Source organism: Saimiri boliviensis, chromosome 20, assembly GCF_048565385.1.
Source record: "Saimiri boliviensis isolate mSaiBol1 chromosome 20, mSaiBol1.pri, whole genome shotgun sequence".
Classification (NCBI taxonomy): Eukaryota; Metazoa; Chordata; class Mammalia; order Primates; family Cebidae; genus Saimiri; species Saimiri boliviensis.
Genome location: NC_133468.1, coordinates 21965487 through 21984171, shown reverse-complemented (window position 1 = coordinate 21984171; position 18685 = coordinate 21965487). Strand labels below are relative to the sequence as shown.

At 41.0% G+C, this 18685-nt stretch overlaps 1 protein-coding gene across 4 annotated transcripts in view; it reads right to left on the bottom strand.

Moving 5' to 3' along the window:
• Positions 1-18685, bottom strand: part of ATP10B (ATPase phospholipid transporting 10B (putative)) — a 321028-nt gene that overhangs the window by 21770 nt on the left and 280573 nt on the right. For all 4 annotated transcript variants that reach the window (XM_074390675.1, XM_074390674.1, XM_010345327.3 and 1 more), the window contains 7 exons: positions 18136-18320; positions 12722-13043; positions 9849-9925; positions 8388-8513; positions 4000-4200; positions 2463-2543; positions 967-1071 (listed from right to left, as the gene is read on the bottom strand). In XM_074390675.1, the coding sequence (XP_074246776.1) occupies positions 967-1071; positions 2463-2543; positions 4000-4200; positions 8388-8513; positions 9849-9925; positions 12722-13043; positions 18136-18320 (1097 nt within the window). The remainder of the gene's footprint in view (positions 1-966; positions 1072-2462; positions 2544-3999; positions 4201-8387; positions 8514-9848; positions 9926-12721; positions 13044-18135; positions 18321-18685) is intronic.

The following is an 18685-nucleotide window of genomic DNA, read 5'->3' as shown; positions in this document are numbered from 1 at the left end:
CTTCTATCTTGCACTGCTTAATCAAATTTAACCTTATTGCATCTACCGTGTTTCTAAATCTGTAAAATGGGAATAAAAAAACACCTAACTCACAGGGCTCTGGGAGGTTAAATAATACATGCTAATCATGTAGAGACACCAGGCATAGAATTGTATGATATTTGTTTTTATAGTTATCACTGACTAGAAGAATCTAGTCAAAAAAGTGACAGTGCCTTCTTAGATATCAAAATGTGATAGGTTGAACATGCTTGAGATATGGTTACCTGGACATAGGTTTCTAATTAATTATTCACCCTAAAATTAAAATAAAATAGGTGGAATTGTCTCCTAACACAGCCTCAGGTATGTATGGTCAGGGTTTTCCTTGTTTCTGAAACACCCCTGAACCTTTTTTTTTTTTTTGAGATGGAGTCGTGCTCTGTCACCCAGGCTGGAATGTGGTGGCAGGATATTAGCTTACTGCAACCTCCACCTCCCGAGTTCAAGCAATTCTCCTACCTCAGCCTCCTGAGCAGCTAGAATCACCAGTGTCTGCTACCACACCCAGCTAATTTTTTATTTTTAGTAGAGACAAGGTTTCACCATGCTGGCCAGGCTGGTCTCAACCTCCTGATCTCAGGTGATCCACCCACTTCGGTCTCCCAAAGTGCTGGGATTACAGGCGTGAGCCACCATATCCGGCCATACCCCTGAACCTTTTATCAATTGGTATTATCTATTTTTGCAACTACTTGCCTCCTTATTTTATATGTGTTTTAACATCCTGGCTAGATGAAAAGCAAGTTGAGGCCAGAATTTTATCTTTTTCACCACTTTCTTCTCTGTACAGGTGGGACATAGGTAGGAGCTTAGTGTGTATTTATTGAGTGGATAAATAACACAGAGTGAAACAATTCAGAAACTTGAGTATAGTCAATGGACAGGAGCACAATTTTTAAGCCAAAGGGGCTCAGTGACACTTACCCATGTCTTCATTTCCATTGCCTGGTGCAAGAGGATTGTAGTGAGGGAGATGGTGTTGATTGGTGTCCCAAAAGTAAAGACGTCTATATCAGAGCCCTTATAGGTCTGCAGAGGAGGAACAGACAGTCATTATCAGATATGTCTGTGAACTTAAACTGGCTTTGACAACATGATTATAAAGCATCAATGAAGGCAGTTGTCAATGGAGAAGGAGGAGGTACCTAGCTGCTATCCACGTGGTACTGATCCATGGAACAGATCAAGACAAGAAAGGAACTGATAGGACTAATTTAGACATGATATTTGCAAGAGTAAGCCAAGATGGGGATTGTAAAACCATTGTGGAATGAATGAAGAATTACTGAAAGCCCATCAAACACTATGCTAACAGCTGAAGATACTTCTCTGTTTGCCTACAAAATGAGTTTTGTCTATTAGCAGGGCAGATGTGGGACAATTTAAGGAAGTAAGTGCTATAATAGAGGCAAGTACAAGGTACCCTGGAAACACAGACGAGAGGATAGATTAGCTGAGATCAGAATAAGAGGAGTTAATCACTTGGAAAGAGAGGGTAAATGCAGTTTCAGCAAAGGTCAGAACTAAGGGTGAAAACAAAGGGTTTGTAGAACTCCAAAGAGTCCTACATTGTAGGTCTGTAGCACATACCCAAGGGCAAAAGATAAAGCAGGAAAGCCAAGCAGAGACCTGGCCAGGGAGGGTATTTTAAGCCAGGAAATTCAAGCAAAGCACAAGATCCCTGCCTCCTCTAACTCCGTAATCTTGCTAATTATGAAAGAATATGAACCCAGAGGCTGGATAAGCAACAGTGTTTACCTGGTGGTAACTGTTTCCGATCTTGTTCCCTATGCCCAGAAAGAATATATATATATATATTGCTTGCTACCTAAATTTGCACTATTTAAACAGAGGAATCAAATTGCACTATTTAAACAGAGGAATCAAATTGAGATTGGGCTGGTATCCCTTGCTATCTGCATTCTTGTTATTTTTTTTCAGATAATATAGTATCTCATTATCAGAACTTGCTGCCTGAACACTAGCTTCCTTAATCTTTGAAGCACAAGTCTATATAAAAATCAAGGGTAGTAAATTCAAATACCTTCAGTGTTGAAGTAGGAAACAGTTAATGACAAAAGATGGCCAGGTGTAATAAGACAAATGGGAGAGGTAGAGACTAAAGAATATGCTTAAGTGGTGAGCCCAGCTCAAAGTCAAGTCTAGATTTTTGCTACGAGGAAAAAAAAAAAGATCCAGTATAAATATAGCTTTCAGTTTTTCAAGTGCCAACAGAAACCAAAATCTTTAGGTAGTGTTTTGACTTTTCATACACCTTGGGTTGGATGTAGCTTGCAGGTCACTGGTGTGAACCTCTGCTCTAAAGTGTCCACAAAGACACTGCTAGTCTGGAACTTTATATAAAAAGGACCAGTTCCTCTCTGCAATGTATGTGGTTAGAATGGGACTATATGACTTACCAGGTAAGGGATGAAGAAACAGATGAGGCTCTGGTAGAATGCATCCACCATAGAAATCCAGAAAGTTGACAGGTTATAGCACTGCCAGGAGAGAACACACCAATAATTACCACTCTTATAGGAAGCCTCTATTCTTTGCAAGCAACTTTCTTGCAGTGGCTGGGACAGGCAACCATACACTTACTCTTGTATTTGTGGCAATAGAATGGAGTAATTAGGAGCACGGACTTGGGGGTGACAGATTTCAGTTCAACTGTGTAAACTCGTGAAAATTACTAAACTGCTCAGAGAACTAGTTTTTTCTTCCATGAAATGTGGGCAAAAATAATACAGCCTATTTCCTTGGAGTTAAAGAGGACTAAATGCCATTGTGACTTAGTACCTAGTAAGTACTCAGGCCTTAGTGCCTAGCAAGTACCTGGTTATTCATTATCATCACTCTTTGCTGTATTTCTAGTGCTACTACAAACTTGGTAAGTGTAGAGATTGTAAATTTCTAAGTGGCATCTGAAAGAGAGATCCCAATCATAGCCCTGAATCACAGATTCCCAGGAGTTTCTCAAGCTCAACTTCAATCTTTGTGCCTTCCCTGGGAAAAGTGAAACCTTTACCATTTTTGGGTTTTGCTTCATTAACTTCTTTTAGATATATTTGTTATGCAGCCAGCACGTTGATGGGAAAGGTAAACTTAGAACAGACCAAGATGCACATGCCCTCCTACCACATCCCCTTTGTCTGGACTGCTTGGGCTACTATGTTGCTTTCTCCTCTTGTCTTTGGGTTACAACTGGGCTTGCTGCTTGTCTATAAATAATTGCCAGCTTTAAAACACCACATTTGGCTTTGCCCTCCTTTCCTCCAGGTGCAAAGATACTCTGGCATTGCAAAGTCCCTCTTCCCAGAGCTCCCTTTTCAAGACATTCAGGGTCCCTTGATTCAGCTTCTTGCTGGTGCTGGGAGTGCCTGCTGTCTGACTTCTCTAAATCATTCAGTGCTGCAGTGTGGCCTCTCTGGGCCTTCTAGGAAGCCACCAGATGGCTTCTCAGGCCCGCCTTAGTCTATTTGATACCAGCAAGTCCTAAAACACATGTAATTTTGGGTTCTAAGTTTTGCCTTCCCTAACAGGAAAGAGAAGCATTTGTACACCTTACCCAGTGAAAAGCAAAGTAGCTGTAAATCCCAAGGATTCCCAGACTGGGCTTTAGGGGTTCTCTCACTGTATCTCAGATCCTGGAGGGGTCTGCTGAAAGGGATAGATCTTTCCGCATGCCTCTTCCCCTTCCACTAGGGCAGTTCAATATTAATGTGTGATTTAGTTAAGAAATAATTAAAATATCCACTAGTCTGGTCTAAAACCTTCAATAGCAAATGGGAAATAGGTCAGAAAGGGAGAGAGGGGTTACTCAAAGTGACGGAACAGTGGTCAGAATGCAGGCTTCTGACCCCAGCATACAGCTCTTCCTCTGATGCCTCCATGGGGAAGGAAGAAGTCAGTAAGAACCTGAAGTCACCACCCTTGGTGGAGGGTTCCCCTTACCTCAGAGTTCTGGCCACTCTTGTATAGCTCAGGTAATGCCAGGAGTGTTTCTGCGGAGATGTCTTTGTCTAGGACTCCAAAGACGAGAGGAGGCAAGGAGGTAAAGAAGAGATTGAAGAATATCATCTGCCAGTAATCGATCATGGTGGAGCCGGAGAAACCACAGAAGAACTGATACCAGAAGAGCAGGTTGACGTAGCACTGCAGGCAAGGAGCATGGCCTTATGAGTCAGACCCCGTGTGTACCCGGTCAGCAGCTGCTGCCTGGGAGCTCTGGGAACTACTGGAGTGGCAGTTTCCTCATTCCTCATGCAAGGTTATGTAAGGATTAGAGATAATTCTAATTCTTGGAGCAGTACCTGCTGCTGTTACTACCACCACTGCTAACATTCTTTAGGACCTGAAGGAAACTCCACCAACTTGTTTAAGGTGAGTGAACGGTAAGTCTTCATTTAACATTGCCAATAAGTTCTTAGAAACTACAACTTCAAGCAAAATACTGTAGGGAAAGTTCTGGAATAACATTGTTTCATTCAACATCACAGTTTCTAAGAACCTGTTGATGACACTAAGTGAGGACTTACTGTACTATGGTGGTTAAAAGCACAGATTTTGGAGGCAGAGAGGCCTCATTTTGAATCCCCAGTCTGTCACTTACTAGCTGTGTGACCTTAGTCAAACTGCTTAACCTTTCTAAACATTTTATCACCTGTCAGCTGGGAATAGTAGTACTTAGAACACGGCATGTGAAATATGAATGGTGGTAACGTGATAATAGAAAGGGATGCCACTGACGAAGGGGTAATAGAAAGATTGAACCATGAGCAGGACACCAGGTAGGAGGATGACCTCGTGAGAACGTTGACTTCACTATACTTTCCTAATGGTCATGCAGCTCAGAAGGGTGAATGGGAAAATCTGCCAAAACGTTGTTCATTTTTTTCTAAAGCTTTTTTCCCACTCAAGATCTCCTCTCTTGTGGATTGGCTGGGTCACTGTTACTGTCTACCATTCTGCGATATGGTTTGGTGATTTGACCAAGGTCATACATATAAGCAGCTGGTCCTGCAGTTAGGACTAGAACTTCTCAATTATGTGGGGGCAGAGGCACAGAAATGTGAAGGGTCTTGCAAGGAATCATCTGGCAGTTTTTTGTTCAAGCTGGAACTCCTATTTTTAAACTGCCGGGTCAATGTTATTTTGGAGGGGCTATTAGTAGTAGTAACATCAGTTATAAAATTTGACCTTCTATATGCGCCAGGAGTGAGATAAACCTCAGTATATTAGCATCTAGTATATCACTGGATGTACAATACACATGATAGTTTGTTCTAACAACCTTGCAAGATTAATATTGCTGAGCTGATCGTAATAGCACTATATATTGTACTAATATATCACATGTTGATATTAACAATAATATTAACATTAGGCCCATTTTACAGATGAAGAATGCAAGACTCTGAGATACCGTTGCCCCTTGCCCAAATTCAGTTAGAGAGTGGTACAATCAGCATCTGAAATTTCAAAGTTCGTTCCCTTTAACCACCTCTAAACTTTCTCAGTCCTGTCTTTGACTTACACAATTAGACTCTTCTAGACGTGTACAGCTTGCAAAGCTGGAAGTATTTATTGTCTAGCTCTTTGAAGAAAAAGCTTCCTGAGCCCAGATGTAGACAGGAAGCCTCCCGCAGGCCATGACTGGCTTGATTCCTGCTCTATGACCATTGCTCAGCACTGTTCCTGACACACAGCAGACATTCAATTGCTGTTTCAATTGCTGTAGTTAATCTTAGCTCCATTCTAACACTCATCCTGGAGTTTTAACATTACAGAGTGCTTCTTTCCTCCTGAGGCCCTGGTAAGATCTTGTTTTTCACTTCTGCTTAACCGGAATCTTTGTACCTTGCAGGGAGTGCATCGAACCCTGTGGCAGCATCGCTGAGATTGGACGCCTGCTCTTTCTATCAAGAAGCTACAGTGCAGTAATTAATTCATTGTTGAAATTTCAGAGCAGGCCAGGTTTTAATCCCCTCTGAAATTGGTTTCGGATGTGGAAGTCATAGTTCTCTACCTTCTAATTACAACAGGGAGATAATGTGGCATCAGTATCGCAATTTTGAGCATGACATTGGGCTGGGAATAAATATCATTTAAGCTTTGAAAGCGTGGCTGGTTGGAAACATTTTCTTTTCTATTTCACAAATTTAATGCAGAGAAGAGGCTGTGCTTATTCAAAAGAATTATTCCTTGAGCTGCCAAAAAAAAATTAAATGGGGGCATTTTGAATTCTAAGTAAACAGTCTTTCACTCTCAAAGTGAGTTTCAAGTCAGATGGAGTGACTTGTTTGTGTAGACTTGCTGAGATAATATTGCCATCGAGTTGATTGAATTTACATTACTTTTGTCATGCTGTTTATTTACATATACATTGAACTTTGCACAGAAAGTCATTTCTGAGCAAAAGTGACTGTCAGAGTCTGAAAAAAAGACTGGGGCAAGAGAAAAATGCAATTTTGTAGCTGCTACCTGGCTAATGTTTCTCTTCCATCACCCTAGTCTGAATACTCTCCTTTTACTTATTCAAGGAGGAGTCAAATTCTGTTTGGAGGATCTTGGGGTTTATTCTAAGCCTTTGAACTAGATAACAAAAAACTCAGTCTTTTGTTCCCTCCCTTAGTATAACAATGTTCTGACTTTTTCCTATACCTGCTGTTAATAAAGGACTTTTCAAACAAGAACCCTCTGATAGTTTTAATTCTTCAGTTGGCATGTTTGCTTTGGGCCCTCATCAACAAGACAGAAACCAACATACTTGTTAGTATAGTACTACTTCCAGTGACGCGGGATGCATGGGTCACGGCTACAGAAGCGCGTCATATGACGCACATCCAGTCTGCAGCTGCAGCGCCCCACATCACCAGAAGCAGTGTGAAATAACAGCAGAAGTAGGAAGAAAGGCAAAGCACTATAACCATTACTACACAGTACAATGGCCCCCATACTCCCCCAAATGTACAACAATATAATGGCCCCTATAACCTCCCTTTGCCCAAAAGTCTCCCCCCACATTACTACACACCGTGTTTCCCCTATTATAAGACCCTGTCTTATATTAATTTTACCCCCAAAAGACGGGGGCTATCTTATTTTTAAGAGGTGTCTTATAATAGGTGAAACATGCAGCAGTGGGCTTCCCACAGAAGAGGCCCACCACTGCTGCAGATGTCCAGGATGCTGCATACACAGTGTCACAGGCTGATCACCGCCATCCCTGTATACAGCACTGGAGGCGGTGCTGGGCCTGTGACACTGTATACCACTGTCTGGGATAGTGGAGGCAGCAGCGCTGGATGTGAAGGGTGTCACACCTTGCATAGTCCGGCCCTCCAACGGTCTGAGGGACAGTGAACTGGGCCCCTGTGTAAAAAGTTTGGGGACCCCTGGTATATAGGGCTATATGCTTTTCAGAGCTCTGACACTAAGGCCTCTTGACACAGAGTCAGTCTACCCATATTATTGATGAAAAGATCAATTAATCTCTGTATGCCTCAGTTTCTTCAAGGTCATATGGCATGCTGGAGTCCAGTAAGATTGCCCAGACAATCTCTGCACCTCAAATATCTTTGCCAAGTAGATATTTTATTTAGCATCCTGCCCTCCAGGAACTCCCTGAAAGAAAGCTCAGGGGTACTGAAGTGATGTGCAGGTCTCAAGTTGGAGCCATGGGCTCCAGCCTTACATTCTGTGAGGGGCTCTTCACCTTCACTCTCCCAAGGCATGAGGTATATAGCTCTGGCACTGAGCTGGCTCTACACAGAGAGGAACGCTAAGACACAGGTCAGACTAGCTCTTCAAATCCTTCGTTACAATAAGATAATCTCATTTATGAGATTTAACTCCAAGAGTAATGACAGCAACAAATATAACCCAAAATGGCTAATTTTATAGATGATTATGATAGGCTGATCACTTTATATACAAGCTCTCATTTAATCCTCCTAGCAAATATGAAAAAGATGCTATCACCACCCCCATTTTACAGATGGTGAAATGGAAATTTAGCGACATTACTATACGTGGGAGTCTGGATTTGAACCCAACGTGTCTGACTCCAGAGTCCACACTTGCAGCCATTTGTGCCCTCTCTGTGCCAGGTGATTTTCATATAGCATTGCCAATTCTCACAATAACTTCACAAAAATAGAAAGTGAAGTGTCTAGCTCGAGGTCACAGAGCTATTAAGGAACAGTTTCAAGATCCAACACCATGCCAGCCTGACTCATTCCCTTATGATGTTGAGGTGCTTTGCCCACTGCTAGGGGGAGATCTGGCCCCATGGCAAAGACTGCCAAGGTCTGGGTGGGAGGATGCCATAGGCTACTCACCACGTTTTTGTAGAGGTAGTATACCACCATCCTGGCCAGGCGCGAGTAACACCAGTGGCCGTGCACAAGCAGCAGCTTCTTGAGGTGCTTAAAGCGGGCTATGGCAAAGTCGCTGGACATGACGGCCTGAGAGGGGAAAGAAGATATATCATCTTCCATCCATGGCTGCCGTTGCCCCAGAGGGACTCTCTTAAGGGCGCTGCTTTGGTCTAGGCCTGGGGCCAACAGAGTCCTAAAGACCCCTTGTTGTGGTCCCTCTTGGGTAGCTTTTTAGAGTCTGACACCCCACCCTCCCTTCTGGGAAATCCAAATCTCACTAGAATTCAAGGATGGCAGATCAGAAGGGTCTAGGCAGGGCTCTTCACTCATTTATCCAATAAGCATTTACTGTGGCCCAGTATGTGTCAGGCACCATGCTAGGCATGTGATGGTTAGCCAGAGAGTAGGGGCTTCCATTCAAGTAATTTTCAATCCTCTGAACACCCTTCACCCCCACTTGAGGCAGGCTATTGGCTCCATTCACAGATGGAGCTGATAGGTGACAGCTCTTCCTTCACATGGAGCTGAAATATGTCTTCTGCCCCTGGGATTACTCAGAACAAGACACAGTTTATAGCACTCTTTTAAAAATGTGAACACTGAACATGCCTGTTTATAAATCCTGGTATAAATTTTGGTTTGGCTAATTCCCCGGGCCTCAGTTTCCCTATCTAAAAATGGAATAGCAATCCCTAAGATACAGGGTGTAATGATGATTAAAATTCAATGAGATACCAAATGTGAATTGTCTAACAGAAACTTGTGCAACCTGCAGGCCACATGTGGCCCAGATGGCTTTGAATGAGGCCCCAAATTGAGACTTTTTGCAATTTTTTTAAAGCTCACCAGCTATAGTTAGTATTAGTGTGTTTTATGTGTAGCCCAATACAATTCTTCTTCCAATGTGGCCCAGGGAAACCAAAAGGTTGGATAGCTCTGGTCTAACACATTGCTGGCGTATAGGAGATATTCAAGGGGTAACATTTCAGAACTATTCTGTGGCTTCACAGTCAATGCTCTCTATCCTCATCAGAAAATTTAGGCAGTGCTGAATGTCTACACTGGTGGTGGAAATACAATTGTTAATGGCTGAAAACCCACAAAATGTTCTCTGTTTTAATGGCAAAATTTAGCAGTCAAGTTAGTATGCTTCTTCCAAGCTGAATTTTGACTAAATTTTGACACTATGAAAGTATACCAAGCAGTTTGTGGGTCAAACTGGCTGTCAGGACAAAAATGTCATTTACAAAATGATTTCAGATTTCCTTCTGTCTGTCATTACTTAGGGAGGGCATTGCAACTTTGGATGTGGGGAGAAGTTCTCAGGGAGAAGTTTCTCCAACATTCTGGAGAATTCCTTATATCTCAACTAAGGACCAAAGAAAGGAAGGAAGAAACAAGAACAGTTACAGAGAACAATACCTGCATGCCTTCCTGTCCAGATATTCCAATTCCAATATCAGCAGCTTGAATCATGCTTACGTCATTTGCTCCATCACCTGAAAGAAGAGAGGTCATGAGGTGTCTTTATTTCTGGTAAAACTACTCAGTGACAATGAGGTAGCTCTCAAGTGTCCCCAGTTATGTTTAACTGGATCCTTTTAACATTGAATAGTTCTATAGAAAGTCATTGCTGTAGTACTAGCTTGGGAGACGTCTTTTTTTCTTTAGACAAGAAATCCTACCTTTTTCTTTACCATTCAACAAATATAGGACTTACTAAGTGTCTTTTTTCTAGGCACAACATTAGGTACTGGGGATAGAATGGTAATCAAGAGACTTGGGCATTTCCCCCCCAAAAAATGCCCTCATAAATGTTATAATAAACTTTACTGATAACCAAATGGAGAATCTGAGCAACTTAGAAACTTGGCAAGGGTAATCCAGCCAGAGAAAGGACCCAGGAGAAATGGAACTTGATCCTTCAGATTCCAGGGCCAATGCACTTCCCTCAGTCAAACTTGAAATACTGACCATATCAAGACAACTGGACACTTTGGACAGTGAAATTATCAGATTGTCAATGGTTTCCAAGGAGAGGGATGACATTCTGTTTTGTTTCTCAGTATACAAAAATGAGATTGACTTGTGTTTTTGAAATACAATCACACTGAGTTCCCATTCAACGAACTGAGTTGTTTCATAAAACTGGAGGTAAGGCATAGAAACACACACACACAAACCCACACACACACATATACACACACAGTTGTATTCAATACCAAGACTGCTCAAGATCTTTTGGTGATGAAATGTTCTATATCTGCACTGTCCAATACAGCAACCAGTAGCCACTTGTGACTATAAAAATTTTGCTGGTGAATTTGATTAAATTTAAGTAGCCAAAGATAGCTCTATACAGTAAGGCCTTCCTCAGAAGCTGAACTCTCCCCAGTGCTTTATCTTTTAGGTGGAAGTTCAAGCAAACTTTTTCTGTAAAGGGTAAGGGGGTAACTATTTCAGGCTTTGTGAGCCAAGAAGCAAAACTGAACAACTGTTCTTGTTGAAAGGCTATTAGTCTTTCATAAATTTTACACTGAAAAATAAATCATTCCTAATATCCATACAAAAACATGCCATGGGTTGGATTTAGCTTGCAGGCCATAGTTTGCCAACCCTTGTTGTAGACTATGTAGAACTTGATTATTTTCCTGGCCCTACTTGTTTTCTAGTAGTTTCTCAGAATAAGCCACAATTAAATTTATATTATTATGGTATAGAATATGGAATGAGAGGGAGAGAATGATTCTTCTCCTAGTTATATGGTGATACATTTATTGGTCTTAAAAATTTTGCCGTAAGTAGCCTTCATTCTAAAATAATTATTTTTTTTCTTGATTGCATAGCAATGCATAATTTTAATCATCCCCATGGCAGAACAAATCCAAGCTTTAACCTCTTCTGTTAGTGAACCAGGAGAATTAGAGGTGTGAAACCATGCTATTTCTCGCCACACTGGCTTTTTTTCTGCTGCTGTGGGAGTGAAGCCAATATCTGACCTCAGAGAATCATTCTTGGGCTACTACCTTGTGTGTGTCTGAATTTCTGAAGAGGATGATTCCGGGCATAAAAGTAGGATGTCTTTGCTAAAGGTTTGCTCTCTGCTTTCTTTCTGTCCCACTCTTGTTATTATTCTCTACTGTTCTTACCTGAAGACCAGGAACAAAACCATCATGTTTAATAGGGTTCCTATTTGAAATGTCAGAAAAGAAAATCTTTTCCCATGCCTGTGTAGGAGGAGAGGCTGGCAGCATCTGTAAGAATGTCCCTAAGTGAATGCAATATTTACTATGTGCTTGGTATGTGCTGAGCATGGGATCCAACAGTGAATTAGGCTGACATGATTTTTCTACTCAAGGAACTCACGGTCTACTGAGGCCATCACAGAAGGTATGACAGTGAGCTATGAATACTGGGTGCTGTGGGAACCCCCAGAGGAAAGCAAAGTTAGGTGGGATTGGAAGAAGTGTTTTACAGAGGAAATAACTTGTGCAAAGTCCCAGAAGTGAGAGAGGACAAGGTCCATGGAGAATGGTAAACAGTTTCATTTGCTGGAATATGGAAAGGCAAATGTTGGAGAGGGAAAGGTGGCCACAACAAGAGATGTGGCTGAAGGTAACAGAAGATCATGAAGATTCCTTTAAACCGGGTTTGGTTGTTCCTGAAAGATGTTAAGTAAGTGCAGTTTTAATTTCTCTGTCCTAACATGATTAAAGTTTAGTCCCCTCTGAAAAATTCTTCATCAACCAATGCTAGCATCAACCAATGCTAGCAACCAATGCTAGCATCTAGCTATATGCTTTGTGCTGGCCTCATATTTAGAAATAAACACACAAAATTAAACATAAGAGAGTACCAATCTTTAAAATCTCTCCACCAGCCAACAACACTCAGAATAATATCAAATCCTTAAATACGTGATGTTGTGCCATGTATAAAGTTTTAAAGGGAAAATGATCTGCATCCCAGAATTAAGATAGTCTGAGTATACATCATTGATGGCAACATTTCTTGATCTATCTGGTTGTACTGAATTCAAGGCCTCTGTTGGTTTTGAGCTTCATCTAAGTCCTCATTGTTCTTTAGCTAACTTGCTAGTCCCAAGAACTTGGTTGCATGGTCCCATTTCATCCCCCAGCTGCTGCATCTCGATTGTCATTTTGAACTCTCTCCCTCTAAGAGGACGACTCACAGCCTAAGCATTCTGACTTGAGACCTGACCTCCCACCTCTGATCCAGCCTCTCATCAGATCTTCCCTGCCAAGGTGCCACCCGTATCTCAGCATGATGGGTACCTATGGAAAGGGTCATGACGCGCAACTTGTCTCGCACCAGCTTCACTATCATACTCTTCTGGAGTGGTGTGGAGCGGCAGCACAGTACAGACCGACAATACTGGGTCAACTCCAGAAACTTCTTCTCCAGCTTTCCCTGGAAAATGGCATTCAATGTCTTCCCGTCAATGACCAATCCAGCTTCTGGGACCACAGCTTCTGAGGTGATAGGTGGTGTCTTGGAAGGTAAGCAGAACCCAAAGAGCTTGCGGTCTGGCTTCTGTAGTTCGTGAAATTGCTTTAGCTCTTCCAGTGCACAATTGAGGATGGATTCACAGGTCTCCTATAAAGAGTAACAATAATATGGTATACGTAAGCAAACTTGGAAATGCATGTTAACAATTTCACTTTAGTAAGATAGTCATAAAACTCTACTACAGAGATTACTTACAGGTTGTTCTCCAATTTTCACATTTCTCTGCAGTATTTGACATAATACCAAAGCAATATTAATTTGGAACCAAATTAACAGCCAAAATGGAAGACATTGCTTATGAATGGGAGTAAAAATAGCTGAGCGAGATGGAGACAGATACAAGGATGGCATAATAAATACTGCTAATATGATGGTAAATAATGACAATATGTCATGTTGGTATGGTGCTGTTTCTCCATACGTAAACAAAAGGAACTTAATTTCCCTTTTGTTCCTCAGAACATTCCTGTGTGGTAGATAGGGTGTGTACTAGTGATCTTAGTTTAGAGATGAGGAGATTGAAATAAGATCTTTAGTAACTCACCCAAGATCATCCAAACTTAGTAGTGGAGTCAGGATTATTACTAGTTAAACTGTGGCTTCCTAATTCCGTCTGGGAATCCATTGTTGTGTTCCATGAAGAGTGCTAAGAACTGTGGCATGAAGCATTGATCATATTGGTTTGAACTATGTTTATGAAAGTCTTATTGATTGAAATAAACTTTTTTTTGGGGTTTTCTAAATATACAATAATGTCATCTGCAAACAGGGACAATTTAATGCCCTCTCTTCCTATTCAAATATCTTTTACTTCTTTCTCTTGCCTGATAGCCGTAGCCAGAACTTCCAATTCTATGCTGAATAGGAGTGGTGAGAAAGGGCATTCTTGTCTTGTGCCAGTTTTCAAAGGGAATGATTCCAGTTTTTGCATATTCAGTATGATGTCGGCTGTGGGTTTGTCACAAATAACTCTTATTATTTTGAGATACAATCCATCGATGCCTAGTTTATTGAGAGTTTTTAGCATAAAGGGCTGTTGAATTTTGTCAAAGGCCCTCTCTGTACTATTGAGATAATTGTGTAGTTTTGGTCTCTGGTTCTGTTTATGTGATGGATTACATTTACAGATTTGTGGATGTTAAACCAGCCTTGAATCCCTGAGATGAACCTGACCTGATCGTGATGGATAAGGTTTTTGATGTGCTGTTGGATGTGGTTTGCCAGTATTTTATTGAAGATTTTTGCATCAATATTCATCATGGATATTGGTCTGAAATTTTCTTTTTTAGTTGCGTCTCTGACAGGTTTTAGTATCAGGATGATGTTGGTCTCATAAAATGAGTTAGGGAGGATTTCCTCTTTTGGTATTGTTTGGAATAGTTTCAGAAGGAATGGCATCAGTTCCTTTTGTACCTCTGGTAGATTTCAGCTGTGAACCCAACTGGTTCTGGACTTTTTTTGGTTGGTAGGCTATTAATTGCTGTCTTAACTTCAGACCTTGTTATTGGTCTATTCAGGGTTTCAATTTCTTCCTGGTTTAGTCTTGGGATGGTGTAAGTGTCCAGGAATTTATCCATTTCTTCCAGATTTACTTGTTTATCTGCATAGGGGTGTTTGTAGTAATCTCTGATGGTAGTTTGTATTTCTGTGGGATTGGTGGTGATACTCCCTTTATCATTTTTTATTGAGTGTATTTGAATCTTCTCTCTTTTCTTTTTCATTAGTCTGGCTAGTGGTTAATCTATTTTGTCAATCTTTTCAAAAACCCAACTCCTGGATCTGTTGATTTTTTGAAGGTTTTTTTTGTGTCTCTATCTACTTTAATTCTGCTCTGATCTGAGGTATTTCTTGTCTTCTGCTAGCTTTTGAGTTTGTTTGATCTTGTTCCTCTAGTTCTTTTAATTGTGACATTAGGGTGTCGATTTTAGGTCTTTCCTCACTTCTCAAATGGGCATTTAGTGCTATAAATTTCGCTCTAGACACTGCTTCAAATGTGTCCCAGAGATTCTTGCACATTGTGTCTTCGTTCTTATTGGTTTCAAAGAATATCTTTATTGCTGCCTTCATTTCATTATCTATCCAGTAGTTATTTAGGAATAGGTTGTTTAGTTTCCATGTAGTTGTGTGGTTTTGAGTGAGTTACTTAATCCTGAGTTCTAATTTGATTGCACTGTGGTCTGAGAGACCGTTTAATTTCTGTTCTTTTGCATTTGCTGAGGAGTGTTTTACTTCCAATTATGTGAATAATTTTGAAATAAGTGTGATGAGGTACTGAGAAGAACTTGTATTTTGTGGTTTTGGGGTGAAGAATTCTGTAGATGTCTATTAGGTCTGCTTGGTCCAGATCTGAGTTCAAGTTCTGGATATCCTTGTTAATTTTCTGTCTTATTGATCTGTCGAGTATTGACAGTGGGGTGTTAAAGTCTCCAACTATTATTGTGTGGGAGTCTAAGTCTCTTTGAAGGTCATTAACAACTTGCTTTATGTATCTGTGTGCTCCTGTGTTGGGTGCATATATATTTAGGATAGTTAGCTCTTCTTGTTGCATTAATCCCTTTACCATTATGTACTGTCTTTATTTGTCTCTTTTGATCTTTGTTGGTTTAAAGCCTGTTTTATCAGAGACTAGGAATACAACCCCTGCTCTTTTTTGCTCTCCATTTGCTTGGCAAATCTTCCTCCATACCTTTATTTTGAGCCTATGTGTGTCTTTGCATGTGAGATGGGTTTCCTGAATACAGCACACTGATGGGTCTTGACTCTTTATCCAATTTGCCAGTCTGTGTCTTTTTTTGGGGCACTTAGCTCATTTACATTTAAGGTTAATATTGTTATGTATGAATTTGATTCTGCCATTTTGATGCTAGCTGTTTGTTTTGCCTGTTAGTTGACGCAGTTTCTTCATAGTGTTGATGGTCTTTACAGTTTGGTATGTTTTTGCAGTGGTTGGTACTGGTTGTTCCTTTCCATGTTTAGTGCTTCCTTCAGGAGCCCCTGTAGGGCAGGCCTGGTGTTGATGAAATCTCTCAGCAGTTGCTTGTCCATAAAGGATTTTATTTCTTTTTCGCTTATGAAGCTTAGGTTGAAAGTTCTTTTCTTTTAGGATGTTGAATATTGGCCCCCACTCTCTTCTGGCTTTTAGGGTTTCTGCTAAGAGATCCACTGTGAGTCTGATGGGCTTCCCTTTTAAAATTCCTTGACTGATGAACACTTCCAGTGATTAGTTAGTAATTCTCTCATCTTTGGGAAGGGAATTCTGAGGTCTAGGTAGATCCCATAACTTGCTTAGTGCTTTAACACACCTAGCAAAGAGATAGTAATCCTAAATCGATTCATAGGGAATTAGGCAAATTAAAAACCTTGGAGGAAATATTTACTGAATATGTAACTACATTAAACTAGGGTTTAAATAAATCTAAGATTTAGAATGTATTTCCCCAGTTTCTGGCTTAACATATATATATATATTTTTTCATCCCAGGTAAAGCGATAAAAAGACTAATGTTACAGGTTTAGTGAGCTGAAGCGTGTAGGCATGGCTGAGGATTCAGGCACTATCCTGGAGGATACTGGACAGAAAGAATTGTCATGGACTGGATTAAAGGTGGAGTATGGCTGACTGTTCCTTAGGAGTTTTGGCTATTTAACCAAGGAGCATATCTTCAACTTCCTACAGGAATGCATGGCATTTAGCAGAACACATGGTACTTCACTCAATCTCCCTCTGGCTGGCTGCCTCATTGGTTTGCAGATGTTCTCCTTCTAGCATTACCTGGAGTGAAAGAATCATTGCAAACTGAATTTCCATTACAAGCAGGACAGGCAGGCACGGGGATCAAGCACTCAAGCAAGCTGAAAATTACTTTTCTTCCTAAGCATAATATTAAAGCCAAGTTTTCCCTGAGCTTATTTTCATTTTGAAAATTCATTAAGGTTTAATCTAATAATCTGTGCACCTGACAGGAAAGTAAATGATTTTTCCAATTCATCTAAAGGTCCTCTGGCAGTTTTCACAATCTATACTAGTTTTATTTATTTATTTTTTTAAAGAGGTGTATATTGTTGCTTCATGGAATAAAAGTAAAACAGAAACCTCCCCAACATTTTACTGTGGGTCTACATCAACCTCAGGCAAAACTTAAAGAGCTTAGTGTCCTCTCTCCCTCCTTTCCTTTTTCTGTCTTCTTCCCTTTTCTCCATTCTTTTCTCCATGGTATCCTAGGTGCAGGTGCCCTAGGGGCCTATGCCCACACCTCTGCAGTACAGTGCTCTTCTGGTTAATATCCACCATGGAATCTAATCCCTGCTTGCTTCTGATAGGAGCACACATCTCAATGCCCGCCTCCCACCTTCATCAGCCAAGAAGATGTGATGGAACTTTGCCTTCTGCAATTTGCATTGTGAAAACAGATAACTTCCCCCTAAAATCAAAATTGTGTTATAGCTTTGAATATGCCTCTTTAACTTTCCCATTCTTCTCTCTAAACCTCACTCCCTGCCACCCATATAATCTATTCTGGTTGAAACATGCAATTTTTAGAACTTTGCTTCATTCTTTCTTTTTCTTATGCCATAAACACATACTGGCTTCATGTATTATTCCTTTCAGGTTTTTACTCCGTGGCAGACCAGCTTGACATATAAATTGATGTTGAAATTTTAAGCTCAGAATAATTTCAATTTAATTGGGACTTTTTCAGTGGATAAGTTAGTCTTAAACAGAAAGAAACTGACAGTTGAGTTTCCATAAGCAAACAGTGTGGCAGAATGTAAATCACACTAGCTCAGCAGGAGAACAGAGTTCTAGACTTAGTTGTACTTATCGGAAACAAGCAGGGTAAACCCGAGCAAGTGACTCAGTCCCAGTAGTCTTCAGTTACCTTATCTGTGGGGAAATGGGGAGACTGGACCACGGTGGAATCTGGGAGAGGTTAAGCGCTCTAATAATCAGTGCCAGAAGTAATGTAAAAGAGACCAGCCAGCCACCCTTTATGTGTGAGGGTGAAATAAAGGATATTGAGCTGGATGACTTCCAGGATCCTCCAGACTCCAAGATTCAGTGATCTGTTGGGGGTTGGGTGCTTCCCTGGTGCACCCAAATCCCACCTACAAGCCTGCATCCTCTTGGCTGAGGGCTGCTCTGCACTTTAATATCTGTAGATACAGAGAATCGCCTCACCTGATTCTCTGTATTGATGGAGTACACAGTGTCGGTCTGATCTAACAGTCTGCAGGAATGGGCGATGTTGACTGCTGTCTCCTGCTTATCTCCAGTCAAGACCCAGAGCTGGATCCCAGCCTCCCGCAGAGCGGCAATTGTATCTGGAACTCCTTCCTGCAGCCGGTCTTCGATGCCAGTGGCTCCTGGAGTGAACAAAGACAACGGAGTTCACATTTATGGTAAAAGAGTAGTTGTTTAATTTCCCCAAAGCCCTGTGAAGCCAGGCAACACTTATAAGATAGCATCGCTGTGCTAGGCTGTGCATCCATGATATGACAGTGAACTGGATACAGCTGGTCTCTTCCTCTGAGTTCAAAGGTCATTGAATAAGAATTTATAACTGAGCTATATAATGAGAGAAATTCAGGGTACCATGTGAATATATACCAGGAAATCTGAACTTCACCTGGCAAATCAGGGTGGGCTTTGCTGAGGAAGTGCTACTTAAACTCAGACCTGGGAGATAATGCAAAGAGGTGCAGAGGAGGAAAATTCCAGGTAGAAGGAT